This window comes from Leucopleurus acutus (genome assembly GCF_964270905.1).
Source record: "Leucopleurus acutus genome assembly, chromosome: 14".
Classification (NCBI taxonomy): domain Eukaryota; kingdom Metazoa; phylum Chordata; class Mammalia; order Artiodactyla; family Delphinidae; genus Leucopleurus; species Leucopleurus acutus.
Window position 1 is genome coordinate 83549712 of NC_139156.1, and position 16197 is coordinate 83565908.

The 16197-nt window shown below is 58.1% G+C and overlaps 1 protein-coding gene across 1 annotated transcript in view; it reads left to right on the plus strand.

Moving 5' to 3' along the window:
- Window positions 1-16197, plus strand: part of PGBD5 (piggyBac transposable element derived 5) — a gene marked incomplete at both ends in the record, with an annotated part of 88524 nt that overhangs the window by 46303 nt on the left and 26024 nt on the right. Inside the window, 2 exons of the mRNA XM_082853863.1 lie at window positions 7312-7739; window positions 13194-13328. Coding sequence (XP_082709989.1) covers window positions 7312-7739; window positions 13194-13328 — 563 coding nt within the window. The remainder of the gene's footprint in view (window positions 1-7311; window positions 7740-13193; window positions 13329-16197) is intronic.

Sequence of the window (16197 nt, forward strand, 5' to 3'; positions counted from 1 at the left end):
ACTTTTATGCGATTATTGACATTCCTCAAGATAACTTACATCATCGTCTTGTTGTTTCGTTAGTCTTGGAAGGGAGATGATGCAAGTCACCAATAAGAAGCTGAGAATCAGAGAAACAGCAGCTTCCCGGAGGTTCAGGTAGACGAGAGCCTGGAGCAGGGCAGCTCCCGACCCAGCCCCAGCCCCAGAGACCCAGACCCAGAGACCCAGACCCAGACCCAGACCCAGACCCAGAGACCCAGACCCAGCCCTAGACCCAGCCCCAGAGACCCAGCCCCAGACCCAGCCCCAGAGACCCAGCCCCAGACCCAGCCCTAGACCCAGACCCAGACCCAGAGACCCAGCCCCAGCCCCAGCCCCAGAGACCCAGACCCAGACCCAGACCCAGACCCAGAGACCCAGCACCAGCACCAACCCCAGAGACCCAGCCCCAGCCCCAGCCCCAGAGACCCAGCCCCAGCCCCAGCCCCAGACCCAGACCCAGCCCTAGACCCAGCCCTAGACCCAGACCCAGAGACCCAGACCCAGACCCAGACCCAGAGACCCAGACCCAGACCCAGAGACCCAGCCCCAGCCCCAGCCCTAGACCCAGACCCAGACCCAGAGACCCAGCCCCAGCACCAACCCCAGAGACCCAGCCCCAGCCCCAGCCCTAGACCCAGACCCAGAGACCCAGCCCCAGCACCAACCCCAGAGACCCAGCCCCAGCACCAACCCCAGAGACCCAGCCCCAGCCCCAGCCCCAGAGACCCAGCCCCAGCCCCAGCCCCAGAGACCCAGCCCCAGCCCCAGCCCCAGAGACCCAGCCCCAGCCCCAGAGACCCAGACCCAGACCCAGAGACCCAGCCCCAGACCGAGAGGCAGCCCCAGACCCAGAGCCAGCCCCAGCCCCAGCCCCAGACCAGCCCCAGCCCCAGCCCCAGCTGTGCGCAGCTCTTCCTCAACCCTTACCACCACCCCACCCCCCAGCACTAAGGGAGAGGGGAAGCTGTGTGTTGGTGCCCAAGTATCTTAGTGGGGTGAGCCTGGTCCAGGGCGGGCGGTGGGTCGGGAATGAGCCTGGGGGGATGAGCCTGGTCCAGGGCGGGCGGTGGGTCGGGAATGAGCCTGGGGGGAGGGTGGGTGCAGGGGGAGCCTGGGCCAGGCTTTCTCAGTAGCGTGGACTGTTGAAGGCCACAGCACACTGGGCATGGCAGGACTCACAGACTCACAGATTGTCGCAGAATAGCCTTGTTGCCTCCTGGCTTTTGGGCTACTGCCAATAAAGCAGTCAGTTACAGTGACATCTGTCGTTCGTGTGACCTCTGCGTCTGCTCTGTGGTGTCATCACCTTGCTACTCACGCTGAGAACCAGATCCGGTCGGAGGGGGAGGAATTCCTGTTCTGTCTGTACAAACATGTCTGATCTGATCTCTCTTCACGAACGGAGTCCAAAGAATAGTTTGTGCACGTGAGCTCGACTGTAGAGACACCGCTGCTCCAGACAGAGAGGACACGGTCGGGCTGGGGGGTTCCCCGGGCCCAGGGGAGCGGGCACTGCCATCCTTTCTCTCCAGGGCTGTCTTAGCTCAGTGCACGTGGAGAGGGGCACGGCCACCTCTGCCCAGCAGAGCGCTCCCAGGAGACCCCTCGGAGCAGGTTGACTTCAGGTGGAGGAACTCGAGTTGGCTGTCACACAGAAATCTGAACGTTTCGTGTGAAATAGGGCTTTCTTACGTGTGTGTATGGGCCTCATACAGTGAGTGTTTCTGAAGGTGACACGTCAGGCTCGGGTGCATGTCACCCCTTCTCTGTGTACCTGTGCTTTGCCACATGACATCTAGTCAAGGTTCTGGATTTAGTGTCTCCATTAGCCCACTAGCCTCTTTCTGTAGGGACTCCACGCTGCTATTCTATGGTCTGTTCGCTGTGAACGGCATCAACTCAGGTGCCCGGCGCCAAAACTGTTTTCTTTGTGTGGTCAACTGCTTTGCCAACCACTGTGCTGCATCAGCTCGAGGAAGACCACACGCACGCACACGCACACACGTGCACAGTTTACTGTTATGCGTCCCTAACGAGGAAGCCCCACAGCTGATACATTACGTGACTGACGCGGTTCTTGGGGTTTTCCGGCCAGGTTTCTGCAGGTTTTCTAACGGCCTTAGATGTTCCTCTGTTGGAAGACACCATTTAGGGGACTGTAGCACTGATCTGAGCTCATTTCCGTATGTTGGTAAGCGTTGCAGATCAGGCCTAAACGGAAGGGGAGCCTTGGTGCTGCCTACAGCCGCCCAGTGACATAAGGCAGGGTATCCCCCTTCCCCCCTGCCACACATCCAGGGATGTCAGGAACACAGCCGGGACTCCTACCCCTGCCTGGAGACCCCTTGATCCGGCTGTGAATTGCATTCGTTACCGGTCACTTAGCTGTGAGCAGAAGTTACGCAAGGGAAGAGGCTTTAGAGCCCTCCCGTGGCCGCCTGGCTGCGCCCTGCAGTGGGGACGTAGACCTCAAGTGTTTGTCAGATAGCTGGCTTGTCCTGCCTATCAGCCACCGGGGGAAGGAGAGAAGGACGCGACAGACAGGACGATTACGTCCACCGAAGATGAAGACCAGCTGCAGCTGGCAATGAGAACAACAGGTCCGCCTGTCTTCTGCGTTACCCATTTATGGACTGTTGCCTTAAGGTTTTTCAGTGTCTCCAGTGAGAGGAATATTTTTGTGATGATGCAGGATGTTCCCGTTATATTTTTTTATGAATTTATTAATTTTTTTGGGCCGCATTGGGTCTTTGTTGCTGCACGCAGGCTTTCTCCAGTTGCGGCAACGGGGGCTACTCTTCGTTGCGGTGCGTGGGCTTCTCATTGCGGTGGCTTCTCTTGTTGCAGAGCACAGGCTCTAGGCGTGGGCTTCAGTAGTTGTGGCACGTGGGCTCAGTAGTTGTGGCACGTGGGCTTAGTTGCTCCGCGGCATGTGGCATCTTCCCGGACCAGGGCTCAAACCCATGTCCCCTGCATTGGCAGGCGGATTCTTAACCCCTGCGCCACCAGGGAAGTCCTCCCGTTATATTTTTATACCGTTGGATTTGGCCTGGAGATAAGTTTTTTTTTTATTTTTAAACCGTTAATTCGAAATACTGTGTTCCTCATATATGTCGCAAAACTGCTGACTGTTTGTACCCCAAAGTGCCAATGTATGCAAAATGCCAATCTCATCTCAAAATGAAAGCTTCAGTCTCTAAAAGGTTACGCTTTCGAAAGCACACAAAGCCAGCCTTTTCTTCCAGACAGGGCAGAGGTGGGGGTCAGTGCCACACGCGGGGTGCCCGCTGCCTCGGGTCTGGGTGGTGCAGTGCGTGGAGGGAAGGGAGCAGCTGGAGAAGCTCCTTGGGGACTGGGACCCACACCCCAGCGGGCCTCAGGGCGGACTGGCCGGGACCGGCCATTGTCTGACTTCCACTCACTCTAGGGTGGTTATTACTCCAATCGGATTGATAAGGAAACTGAGGCACAGAGAGGTTATGTGGCCTGCCTAAGGTCACACAGCCAGCAGCTGTGGACAGGGAAGGGGGAAAAGGCATCAGAAGACGCAGAAGGGCCGGGGGGAGTTCTGCAGTGGTTTCCCTCAATCCAGGAAGGGAGGGAGGGAGGAAATTAAACCCAACAAGATCCCAAGCGAGCTCACCGAAGCTGGGCACCTGGTAGGTGTCTGTGATGCACCCCTTCCCACATCCTGTCCGTGACCAAGTGTTTCCCACCCAGGGCTCACCTGGCCACCCCAGCTTGGTGTCCTCAGGGAGGCGCAGCCAGGGGTGTGCCAGCTCCGCCCCACCCTGCCCGCCCACTCAGGCCTCCTGTTACACACAGAAGCTGCTGGCTGACCTGGCCTCTCCACCAGGCATTAGCACGGGGGGCTGCTGTCCAGACACCAGACCCTGCCTAGGGGGCTCAGCACCGATGCCCCTTCTCATTGGTGGGCGTGGCTCCTTCCTCCCTGCCACTCACGTTCCATCCACCATCAGCAGGAATGTGATGAACACACCATGTACTGGGCTCCGAGGCGGCAGGGTGATAGGACGGCCTCGACCTCTGAGGGTGGGGGCGGCAGAGGCAGGCCACAGCAAGTGTCAGCCCCTAAGAAAACCACCGTAGGCTGATGAACATAAGCGGGGAGACCAAGTGGGGGCCGAGACTGAGAAGCCCGGCGCTGGTCAGCTTGCAGTTGGGTGGGCAGGAAAGCCTACCGGGGATGCTCAGTGAATCCAGAGGCCAGGAGGGCTTCGTCCCCGCAGACGGCCTGCGTGGACGCAGGGCCTGTGGTGGGGAGAGATGCCGGGGCCCAGGCCTGACGCCAGCTCCACCTGCCCGGCATGCAGCGCGGCCCAGGCGAGTCTGGGGGTGGGGCACGCAGGGCCCTGCACCTGAGCGCTTGGGGAGGAATGTGGCTCTGCTTTAAGTGCAGTGGGCGCTCGTGGGGGCGTTTTCCTCACGCAGCGGGTACTGTGCTCCGGTTTGTGTCTTTAAAATAATTTCCCTGTTGCTGTCAGTTATTTGGGGAGGGGGGATGCCCGTGCGGGAGGCTGCTTTTATCGTCCGGGCCAGAGGTGGCGGCCGCGTGGGAGGGCGGGCTGCATGCGCTGGTTGGTGGGCATGGTGTGGCGATGAGGGTGGCAGGACGTGCCGCAGGGGTGGGCGTGGGCTGCAGGAGGCGCAGGACCCACGGTGGTCCAGGTGTCTGGCCCAGGTAACCGGGGGGCCGGTGGGGAGGAGCAGAGGGTGGGGGGCGCAGTGGGGGCCTGGGGTTTCGGTCCAGACACCGTTAGCTTACGGTATCAGCCTGCGTGCCAGTCCTGGTGCCAGCAGAAGTGATCAGTGGATGTGGCCGCTTCTGCGTGGAGGCTCCCGGGCTCAGGCCGCCCCCACTGCCCCCTCGCCTGTAGTCCGTGCCCGTGCCCAGCACACCTGCAGGGGGACCAGGGCAGGAGCCCGAGAAGCACAGAGATGGGCTGTGCCCACCCTTCCCGCTCCGTTGGGTCCCCGCCGGGTCTCAGTGACTTCAGGAGCTGCTCAGATCTCCCCCACTCTGCGGCAGCAAGGACCCCCTGAGGTGTGGTCCGTCGTGCTCACGGTGCTTCACTGGCCCGGCCCCGGTGCCAGTCCAGGTCCCGTGCCCCTCGACGCCTCGAGCCGCTTACCCTCCTCCCGGGGCCTTTGCACGAGATGTTCTCTCTGCCCGAAATACTCTGCAACGTCTGCAGCCCCACCCCACGGGCTGATGACCTTCCACCCATGAAGCCCAGCTCGCGTGGCCCCTTCAGGGAGCCTCCCGGACCCTGTCCCCAGGCCCTGGACTCAGGGTCCCCTCGTGGGCACAGCCTTCCCCAGCCTGACGTCACTGGGTCACTCTCCGTGGCCTGCTCCCCTCACCCCATCGAGAACGTCTGGGGAGGGAATACCGGTCGCACTCCTTTCTGTTCCCAGGATCACCACGACGTTTTTCACTGAATGGTGGTTCCCTGCCACCCTCGAGTGACCGTCCCCTTTCCAAACAGCACATCTGCTTTTGTAGCCGCTGCTGAGAAGGGGGGTTAGGGTTTCCTCGCATGCGGTGGGCTGGGGAGTCTCTGAGCGACTTTCGGGGCCCCCCAGTCTGCAGGCCTGCTGCCACATCCTGGGTTTGATCCCCTGGAGGCCGAGGGAACCAGGTGGGTGGTGGCGATGGGGCCTTGAAGGAGTGGCGTGGTGACACGATGGGGTGGGTGGCCGTGGGGAGGGAGGGGAGGGAGACGGCTGTGTGAGTTTATAAGAGGGTATCAGCTACTTCCCGGTTTCTTCATTAAGCAGTTGGCCAGGCCCCTGTGTGAATTCATTTTGAAATGGTCTGAGAGGCAAAATGACTTTACACATAACTTTTGGAAGAGAACATTTCATTCTGCTTACTCAGCATGATGTAGCCATTAAGATGCTGGTTTTCCTCCTTTTTGAAAGCTACCCCTGAATAATTTATGGCTTCACCTACTGCAAGGTTCGCGGAAATAAAATGATTTCAGTCAGGGCGGCCGTGGAGCCGTCTTCCCCGCCTCATTGTCAGGTCAGCCAGGGCGGTGCCCGTGGCACCAGGACCGCCTAGAGCCCTTCCAAGAAACGACTGGTGAGAGAGAATATGGTGGCCGCTTTGCTCTCTGGGCCTTGGTTTCTTCTTCTGTAAAATGAGGGCAGTTAGAGCATTCTAAAGCCCTCAGCCCGCCGTCAATGGATTTCTGTGGATAACATCTCAGTAAAGGTTACCCAGTTGTAGGTACCTCCGTAGGGCCAGGCACTGTGCGCGGTGCATCCCCTGCGTCCCCCGTTCAGCCTGCCCCACACGACAGCCCGGCAAAGCAGCTATTACTGTGCCCACTTTATGAACGGGAGAGATGAAGAAATCTATCCAAGGCCGTGCAGTTAGCGAGCAGTAAATTTAGGGTTGCACGTCCCAGATCTGTCCATCTGCGTTTAAGACCTGGGACGCCTCATGTACACTGTCAGTCTTAATTTTGCTGTAGAAAAGTTGTTTTTCAGAGACTGCCTAATTCAGTCGTAGAGGAAAGTTGGGGGTGGGCTGGGGGTGAGTTTAACCTTCCAAAGAACGTGCACAGCTTTTATTAGAAGTCACTATGAGGATGCAGTAGAAGCAAAGCTTGTCCCCTTCAAGTCTCTACGTACTGTTAGCCTGGCTTACATAGAGTTGAAAGCCATGTCTCTTTAAGGATGTGTGTGTGTGTGTGTGTGTGTGTGTGTGTGTGTGTGTGTGTTTCAAAAGGCTGTCCTTGCATTTGTAAAAAACTGTGAGGTTTTCATTGCATTGGTGAAATTATCTAAACAAGACCCTTCAGATTTATTTACTAATAAATTAAGAGTCACCACCCAGACAGTACCTAATAGGTTGCCGTCTCGCTTGAATGGAATCTTTCGGGCCCCGAGTGGTGAAAGGATTCTTATTTCCAAAGTCACCTTAACTTACAAGGAGACGAGAGCCAGTGCGCCACGCCGAGCTCCTCTGTTCCGAATTCGCTGTGTCTCTGGTGGGGGCCCTCCACCCTCCTACCCCGCGGGCCTTTCTCTCCGATGGTGTTTCTGGTCTGCCAGATCTGTGAGGCGGGGCCGAGGGCAGGGCGCAGTGGGGAAGCGGGGCGGCGTGTCCTGTCGGGGGAGGGGCGGAGAGCAGGACGCTTCGGGGCGCGTGTTCGGGCTCCTCCCTGGAGGGCGTCGGGAGGGAAGGTGGCGCTCGGGCGGAGGCCTCGAGGGGACCCAGTGGCTGTAGCAGTGGCGCTTGGCCTGCCTGTCCAGGTCCCATCCGGAAGATGCCGCCCAGCGCCAGTGCCGTGGACTTCTTCCAGCTTTTCGTCCCTGACAACGTCCTCAAGAACATGGTGGTGCAGACCAACCTGTACGCCAAGAAGTTCCAGGAGCGGTTCGGGAGCGACGGGGCCTGGGTGGACGTGACGCTGCCGGAGATGAAGGCGTTCCTGGGCTACGTGATCTCCACCAGCACCTCCCACTGCGAGTCCGTCCTCAGCATCTGGAGCGGCGGCTTCTACAGCAACCGCAGCCTTGCCTTGGTCATGAGCCAGGCCCGCTTCGAGAAGATCCTCAAGTACTTCCACGTCGTGGCCTTCCGCTCCAGCCAGACCACACACGGCCTCTACAAGGTCCAGCCCTTCCTGGACTCCCTGCAGAATGGCTTCGACGCCGCCTTCAGGCCTTCCCAAACCCAGGTGAGGCCGCCAGCCAGGGCCGGGCCTTCAGGGGTGGCAGTGGTTTGGGGAAACGGTGGGTGGTGCCCTTGGCACCCTCCCATCCTGCCTTGACCCCGAGGTCACCTCCGGGGTATCCCTGCTCGTCTCCCAGGCCACCAGCCCATCCATCCCCATCCAATCAGAGGGAGCTGATGGAGGAACAGCTCCAACCCACATTCAGCGTTTTGCTCCGAGATGCAGTTTCCCTTCTCTTTTTCTTCTTCTTTTCTTTTTTTTTTTTTTTGCGGTACGCGGGCCTCTCACTGCTGTGGCCTCTCCCGTTGCAGAGCACAGGCTCCGGACGCGCAGGCTCAGTGGCCATGGCTCACTGGCCCAGCCGCTCCGCGGCATGTGGGACCTTCCCGGCGAGCCTGCGTCCCCTGCATCGGCAGGCGGACTCTCAACCACTGCGCCACCAGGGAAGCCCCTCCGTCTCCTTTAATTACACTTTCTTTGTAAATGATGGTTTGCTCAGGGTAATGTTAATTTTCTTGTACCCTCCGAGTACGTGCTCATCTGCTGGTGGTGAAAGGAGGCGAGAGGCCTTCTAGGGGGTGAAGGGAACGAACCTGGGGTTGCAGCCGTCCTCAGGCCGTCGGAGTGGCTCAGGTGCTGAGGTCCCATGGCGCGGGGCGCCTTTGGACTGGAGGTGACAGAGCCCCGGCCCTGACTGTTACGGCCCCTCACCTTCCTCGCTTCCTAAATGGAGGCTGTGTGTGTCTCAGCTCCCGAGCCCCGGCCTTCTGGTTGGCTGAGGCAATCGCATTTGGCTGTGGTGAGACAGTCTCAGAATCGTCCTCAAAGTTGCTCTGCGGGTCGGGAAACTGAGGAGGTGGCTCTTTCTAGAAATTTCTCTAAGGAAAACATCAGGAGGTTCTTGGCCCACGTGAGCCCAGTTCCTTTTGACCTGTTCCATACGGAGACAAAATCTTACTTCTCTTTTATTTGTACATTTAAAGACCCACCCACCCAACTACTTTTCCTTGTGCTTTTCCTTAAAGGCCTTCGCCACGAGCCCCAAGTTCTTTTCGCTGTTCTCTTTGAGATCCTCTCCTAATTCCCTGTCTCACCTTCTCCGCACAGCTGGAAAGCACAGGGTTTCTGTGGGGAAGATAATGTCCTGTGTCAGGTCCGCGGTCCCTGCACGGTTCTCCTGCCTCTGCTCTGCTGTCCTGTGAACGTGCCGGCTCATGAGGGTCTCCAGGTGTCTGTGATGCGCCTTCTGACTCCTGGGAGGTGTTCCCTCCTCTCTGGCTTTGCGGGTTTCCCATCTCCAGGACCCCGTGTGACTCCAGGCTTCCCGAATCCCCCAACTATTTATAGGGCAACGAATGCCGTTGTGTCTTGTCACTCACCTTCCTTCTTACCAGGAGGTGGGGTCTTTGGGGACACACGCCCTGCCTTATAACAGGCCCTGCAGGACCAAGTTCAGGGCTGGGCGTGGCTTTTTTGTGTGTGTCACTGAATATTTGCTTGGTTGAAAATGAGCCAGACCAGCTGGGATGCGAGGGGAAAAATCCATATTCTGGCCATCCTTGGCATCAGACATTTGAAGAGCTGCTGGACGGGGCTGTGAGCTCACTAAGACTAAGCATCTTCCCAGAGTCAAGCAAGCAACTCCCTGGATGATTGATATTCAACAGCCTAAAGATAAGGCTGCCCAGGGTCCTTCCAGCCCCTAGACGAGCTGTACCTGTGATTACACCCATGTCTGTGTGTGCCTGCCGTGTGCCGGCCCCGGGCGGTCTGATCCCTCTGGAACTGCAGCATCAGACACCTGAGACCTGCGTCCCGGGCGATCGCCATGCCTCTGTGTGTGTCCCCAGGGTCCGTTTGGCCGGTGGGCACACTGCAGCACCCACTAGCGAATTCTGAGCTGTGTGGGCTCACCCCTTCCCAACCCCAGACATGGGTGCCGTGAGGGGGGCAGGTGTCTGGGGCGGCAGCTCTGCCCTGCTGCGTCGTGCGGCTCAGATGGGTGCGAGGGGAGGCCCTCGAGGGACGGTCACTTTATTCTTGCCGCCCACATCTTTTCTTTGCGTCCAGTTGTTGAGGCTGAGAAAAGAGGGGCTGGCGTGAGAGTTAGTCTGGGGAAGGGCTCTCAGCTCTCTGCTCACGTTGGATTTTTTTGTTCCCCCCACTTTGCTTTTTCTTTTTAAAATTTTACTTTGTATTTAATTTTTATTTTTACCTTTGTATTTGCAAACTTATGTGCTCTTGTTGCTACCATTTTCCATCCCGCGCTCTAAATGTTGGTCAGGATCCCAGCAGGAAACAAATGCTATGTTCCAGAAGGGCAGTTGCAGAGAATTGGAAGCAGGGACTGTGGACAGTCAGGGTTTAGGGGCATCACCAGGGTGGCGAACACCTGGGCTGGCAGCAGCGGGAAGCCGCCGTGAGCCTGTGGCGACGGCGTGGGCAGGCAGGCAGGGCTCGCATCTCTTGTTCGCATCATCCCTCCCTCGTGGCCACACAAGCCAGGCGCTGGGGGCAGGGCCCTGGGGTGTGCGGTTTATAAGAGGTTGGCCACCAGGACACAGTGCAGGGTAGGAAGATGGAAAGGGGGTCTGGGGGGCAAACAGTACCTGGTAGAGTCCACCCACCAGACAGGAACACAAGGCAGAGGGGAAGTCCGAGTCCCTGGGATTGGCTTTCCAGTGCGCTGGTCATCACCTGGAATTTCCTCTTCCTCCCGACTCTGGGCCCCATTGAGCCAGCTCTGCGTGAGGAGGGCCAGCCAAAGCACGTGAGACCAGAGAGTGCAGCGTGGATTGGAGCATGCTCGGGCCTTCCTGTGGGCTGGCGGTCCCGCCAACGCGGGCCGTCGAGCGGTGGCTCTGGGCACACACGCGCACGCCCTTAGCCTCTCTGCCTCGCTGCCGCAGAGGCTGCCTCGTTCTTACACATAGAAACATCAGGGTCATATACGTCTTCGTTAAGTAAAATAAAGGAAACCCTCAAGGTTCCCTGGCTTTCCAGCTTCTCCTTTTCTGAAATCCCTGTTGGCTCTGGAACATTCCATCCGAGGAGAAGGTGTGTTTTCAAGTGGCAGTCCTCCACCCCGAGGCCTCAGGGCTCCATTGACGGTCTTCACTCTGCCTGTTGAGACCAGTGGGAACAGTCCCCGTCCCATCCCCCAGCAGACTCCGCTCCAGGCTCCGGGGAACAGCTCTGCATCGCCGCCACGCACACACCGCACCTGGGCACACGGCACACGGCACCCTCTGCCCTGCAGTCTCTGGAGCCTTTTTATTCCAGCAAATGGGACCCTTTGGGATGAGCTTACAGTCTCCAGACTCCATCAGTAACCCCAGCAGTGGGGTGCGCCCAGGCACGAGTGTTTATACACAGCTACCAAATGGGGAGCTGCTGCATCTCCTCAAGCCCCGGGGCAGATTAGTTAAAGGAGGGTTGGGGGAGGGATTGCAGAAGTCAATACATGGCTGCCGTGTCTCCCCTGCATAACCACTGCCCCCCCAGCCTGAGCGCGTCATACCCGGGAGGGACTCAGAACACACAGCTGGGCGACAGCAGTGCTGGCCGACGACAGCCTGGCAGAGGAGGGGGCAGTTTTCAGAGCTCTGGAGAGCGCCCTACCCCGTGCTGCGCTCAGCTGTGACCCGTTCCACATGCCTGTAATGAGGGTAGAAAAGAGGAGAAGCCATGGAAGGCCAGGCGTTCCTGCTGGCTCTTTTGCTTCGGTGAAGCATGTGATTAAATAGAAACTTGAACGGGATTCTGTGATAAGTGCAGGTGGAGTAGAGGACGTTGGCTTTCTGGAGAGCAGAGAGAGGGCCGCATCTTCCTCACTCCCCACTCCACCCGCCCGCCCCTCCGTGTGTGGGACGTGGCCATCCTGCTGCAGTGGTTCCACATGGGCTTTGAAGGTTTGGGGAGCCGCACGGAACCGGGCACGAGGTCAGCCTCTCCAGCCTCCCCTTCGTGAGCTCAAGGCAGGGGAGGCCGGGCTTAAGGCCCCCCGCTTCCAGCAACAGAGCACTGGAGGGGCTGGTATGCACACCTAAGACCCAACACTGCAGGGCCGTTATTTATTAAGTGGAATTCGAGGTAACATTGATGGGAGAGTGGAAGGCCACTGTCCATCTCACACTCGGTCAGTGTTATCCCCTGTTCTGCCCTCGTCAGGCTACTTTCTGACATCACGTGGGAGCTCGCTGGGAATGCAGAAACTCAGGCCCTGCCCCAAGCTTTCCGAAACAGAACCCACATTTCATAAGATTCCCAGGTGACTAGTTTGTTCATTCAAGTTGAAAGGCCCTGATGGAGAGCGGGCATTGGCACGCTTTTTCTGTCAGTGGCCAGGTATTAGACTTTGGGGGCCATGTGGTCTGTGTTGGGACCTTGTAGCCCAAAAGCAGCCACTGACAGCACGTCAGTGAGGGGCACGGCGGGTTCTGGGAAAACTTCATTCCTGACGTGTGCCCAGCACGTCAGTGAGGGGCACAGCGGGCAGTGGGCCATCCCCGATCTGGAGTTTTGTGAAGAGTTCTTGGAATCATAGTACTTCCAGCATTCTTCATTTCAGTGAACCACACATGTACGTACCAATCCGTAAGGAAGCTTGAAACTGGATTGGAAGGGAAGTGTAGCAACTTCCTAAAATTTACCCAGAAGTCCCCCCAAAAGCTTTAGCTTGAAGAAACAAAACTTGGGGAACCCCTGGAACCTGTTTTTATGCCATTTCTTTTTACTTTATTGTCTTGTCATTGAAAAAGTCCTGTCACCGTGCCATGTAGAAGTGGAAATAGGTGAAGTAAGTTTAAAAATTGCCTGGGGAGTCCCACGTCAGAAAGGACGTGATGACCCAGAGGAGAGCCAGAGGCTCGGTCGTGGCAATGAGGGAACTGGGTCATTTCAGGAAGAGTTTTTAAAAAGAGAATGTTTAGCCTGGGAAAAAGAAGGTCATGGGCCAGCATGAGAGCTGTCCGGAAAACCTAAAGAACCTAAGGAATCGTGTGAAGTTGGGTCGGTAGGTTTAGGTTAGATGTAGGTCACCTTTGCGTCAGTGAACGGTTGGAGCGTCCATCAGTGGAACGGTCTTCCTTGAAAGGAAGTGGGTGTCCCCACGAGGCATGTCCAGCTGGAAGTCAGGACCCCTGCTGGAGGTCCCTCTCCCAAGTGAGAGTTTGGACTGAGGACCTTAGGCCAATAATAATAACTGTCATGATGATTTCCATTTACTAAATACCTGCTAAGTGCCAGTTTCTCATTTAATCCTCCCCCAAACACTGGTATAGACAAATGAGGAGACTCGAGGAGACTCAAGGGGACTCAGGATCAGAGAGGTAAAGTAACTTAGCCAAGGTCACACAGCTGGTCAAAGGCAGAGACTAGATTTGAGCCCAGACCTGAAGACCCACCCTGCGCTCACGCTGCCTTCCATGAGAATCTCTGCTTTTTCTTTCCCGGCAGGTGCTACACGAACCCCTGATTGATGAGGACCCTGTGTTCATTGCCACGTGCACAGAGCGGGAGCTGCGGAAGAGGAAAAAGCGGAAATTCAGCCTCTGGGTCCGGCAGTGCTCTTCCACTGGCTTCATCATCCAGGTGAGCCCTGGGCCGGCCCTGGAGGCCGAGGGAGGATTTGGTAACCGGTGAACTTGCCCACTTACCCTTTTCACTGCGCCTCACTAGATGCTGCAGCTTAGGCTGGGCTGCGCTGCTCTCTTCCTTGCTGGGGCACGGGGCTAGCTGGCGCTGTCCGCTGCACGTTCTTCCTGCCCACTCCGGCCCCTGGGGTTAAACAACAGCCGTAAACACCGATCAGGGCTCAGGCCCTTACGGTGTCGGCCAGAGGCTTCACCAGAACGCTGGCGCAGAGGTCGCTGCCATGGCTCTCGAGAGCGCGCCGTATGACGCCCCAGAAACACCGCCAGACCCTGCCGGGGCTTGTCCCGAGGACACCTTCAGAGGCCTGCAACGGCATCGGGGGCCCCGCCCTCTGAGCCGGCCTTGCTGCCTGCTCCCTGGCTCCGCCCTGCAGGGGTGGCCGAGCTCCGCTGCGGGGGCAGCGTCAGATGCCGCCGAGCTGCCGGGGCGGCAGGGTGCGGGGCGCACGGAAGGAAGAGACGGGGCTGGCGACGCGGACCCCGGCTGGGCTGGTTCCTCCCGCCCTGCCGCTCAGGCCACTCGGCGGCCCTCACTGCCCTGCCCGGCTGCAGCCCCAGGCCCAAGGCGCAGGGGCTTTGCACACTTCCTCCCCCCTCCCCCGAGCCAGGGAAAGATTCATAGGGAGGTTCAGCTGAGCATCTCCGTGCCGCATGTGCTTGAGCCATGGCAAGGAAGGTGCATGTGCCCCAAGCAGCAGCCCGCCCTGCCCCACAGGCCGGGGGGCTTCAGGTCGGGCTGGGCCCAGGCTCTACAGCTGGGCTCACGCACAGGCTTCAGGCTGTTGCTAGACAGACCCACCCCAGAGCGGGAAACACTCTGGACGTACAGCCTGGGCCCTCCCTCCCCACACAACCCCTGCCATCGCTATAGTATCTTTTACAGTGACACTGCCCTGGGGACAGGGGAGCCCGTTTCCCTGTATATATATGACATTCAGTCATCCTTTGAATAAATACTTACTGCTGAGTGCTGTGGCCTGCAGCGTCGTGCCAGGCACCGGGGTACAAAGTCATGGCTCTGCCTTCCCAGGGCTCTGCCTGTGCGGGTTCTGAAGGAATGTGCGCACGTGGCTTCTGTGTGCATCTGGCACCACTGCCTTTTTTATTTTTTTTTTTTGCGGTACGTGGGCCTCTCACTGTTGCGGCCTCTCCCGTTGCGGGGCACAGGCTCCGGACGCGCAGGCTCAGCGGCCATGGCTCACGGGCCCAGCCGCTCCGTGGCATGTGGAATCTTCCCAGACCGGGGCACGAACCCGTGTCCCCTGCATCGGCAGGCGGACTCCCAACCACTGCGCCACCAAGGAAGCCCACCACTTCCTTTTTACTGTAAACTTGACGAGTAGCGAGGAGTCACGACCATTACCTGCAAGGCCTCTCTCTCTCTCTCTCTCTCTCTCTCTCTTTCCTCTCTGTGCGGGTTCCTCCTAGTTTCTGTGAAACCTATAAAATCCCCATCTGTCAGATAAAAGGTTCGATGGTACCTTGAAATTTCCTTTTATTTCTAGAACTCTCTGATCCTAGGAAGCTTTGTGCAGCTTGAGGGTTTGAATTTAGAAGTCAGGATGGAAGCTGGCAGCTCCCGGTCCCAAGCAGTCTGGCCTCCGCCGAGGCCGGGGTGACTGGAAGCCCCGTGCACGCAGGTGCTGAAGGGGTACCTACCCTTGACTGCAGGCTGTCCCTGGCAGGTGGAGCGAGGACTTCCGTGGCCTCCCCGGTATGTTGGTCAAGATGAAGGTGTTTTTGGTGGCAGCAAAGCAGGGAGGGACACCTCTGTCTGAGAAGGACCCACACGGCCTGGGGACGGTTGTCCTTTTAGCATCCTGGCCCTTGTCTTGGTCCCCCAGACCCTAATCCTGGTTAGGCAGTGGCCCAGGCAGATCCAGCCATGGGGCGAGGGGCAGGGGGAGCCTCCCACCCCCGAGCTTTCACACCTGCATCTCCTCTGTTCTCACACCAGCCGTGAGGTACAGGGGGCAGTGGTGTGCACACCCGTTTCCCAGATGAGTTGGCTCAGCGCTGCTAATGTTTAGGGACCCCCTCCTCAGTCCTGGGGGCCAGCTACAAGCCCAGCTCTGCTACTTCCTGTGTGAACTAAGCCGGCTCCCTAATTGTCCTGGATCTTAGTGTCCTTAGCTGTAGAGTGAAAGGATGGGGGGCCTTAATCAGTGAGGCCCCTTCTACTGCAAGGTTCTGTGATTCTTCTCTTCTTTAACATCACCTGTGGGATGGTGCACACAAGCCCATTTTCTTCATTTTTGTTTGTCAAATAAATTCTTCTTCTAAATAACTTTCCACTGGAGGATCCCGGTTGCTGAGCCTAAAGAGGCTGTGGCCATCCTGCTGCCCACGTGGCCCTTCGCCCCCTGCTGCCCTCCCGCCGGTAGCAGGTCTGAGGCTGGCCGATGGGAGGCCGGCAGACGTGGCGCATGAAGGGGTTGGAAAGGGCGTGTGCATGGTTCTCCTCTGGCCTCTCCGCCCTGACCATGGGCAGATGTCCCGGCTGGATCGCCGAGTCCTGAAACCATGAACTCATAAAAGTGATCGCGGGCCACTGAGCCTTTGCTGTTGTGTGTGACACAGTAACAGAATTGCCCCGGGGCCTGCCAGTTAGGGTCTGCAAAGCTGACCAGATAACTTTCCTCCTATTACCCTGTCATGGACACAGCTGATACCTGGAAGGGACAGTGGATTCCAGGAGAGACCCAAGGCCTGGCTTTGGCTTTATAGTGTCATTCGGCCAAGACTGTAAGGTTTGCTGACTGGACTGCATGCTTCTGAGGTAGGGCCGCATTGGGGATTAGCTCTGC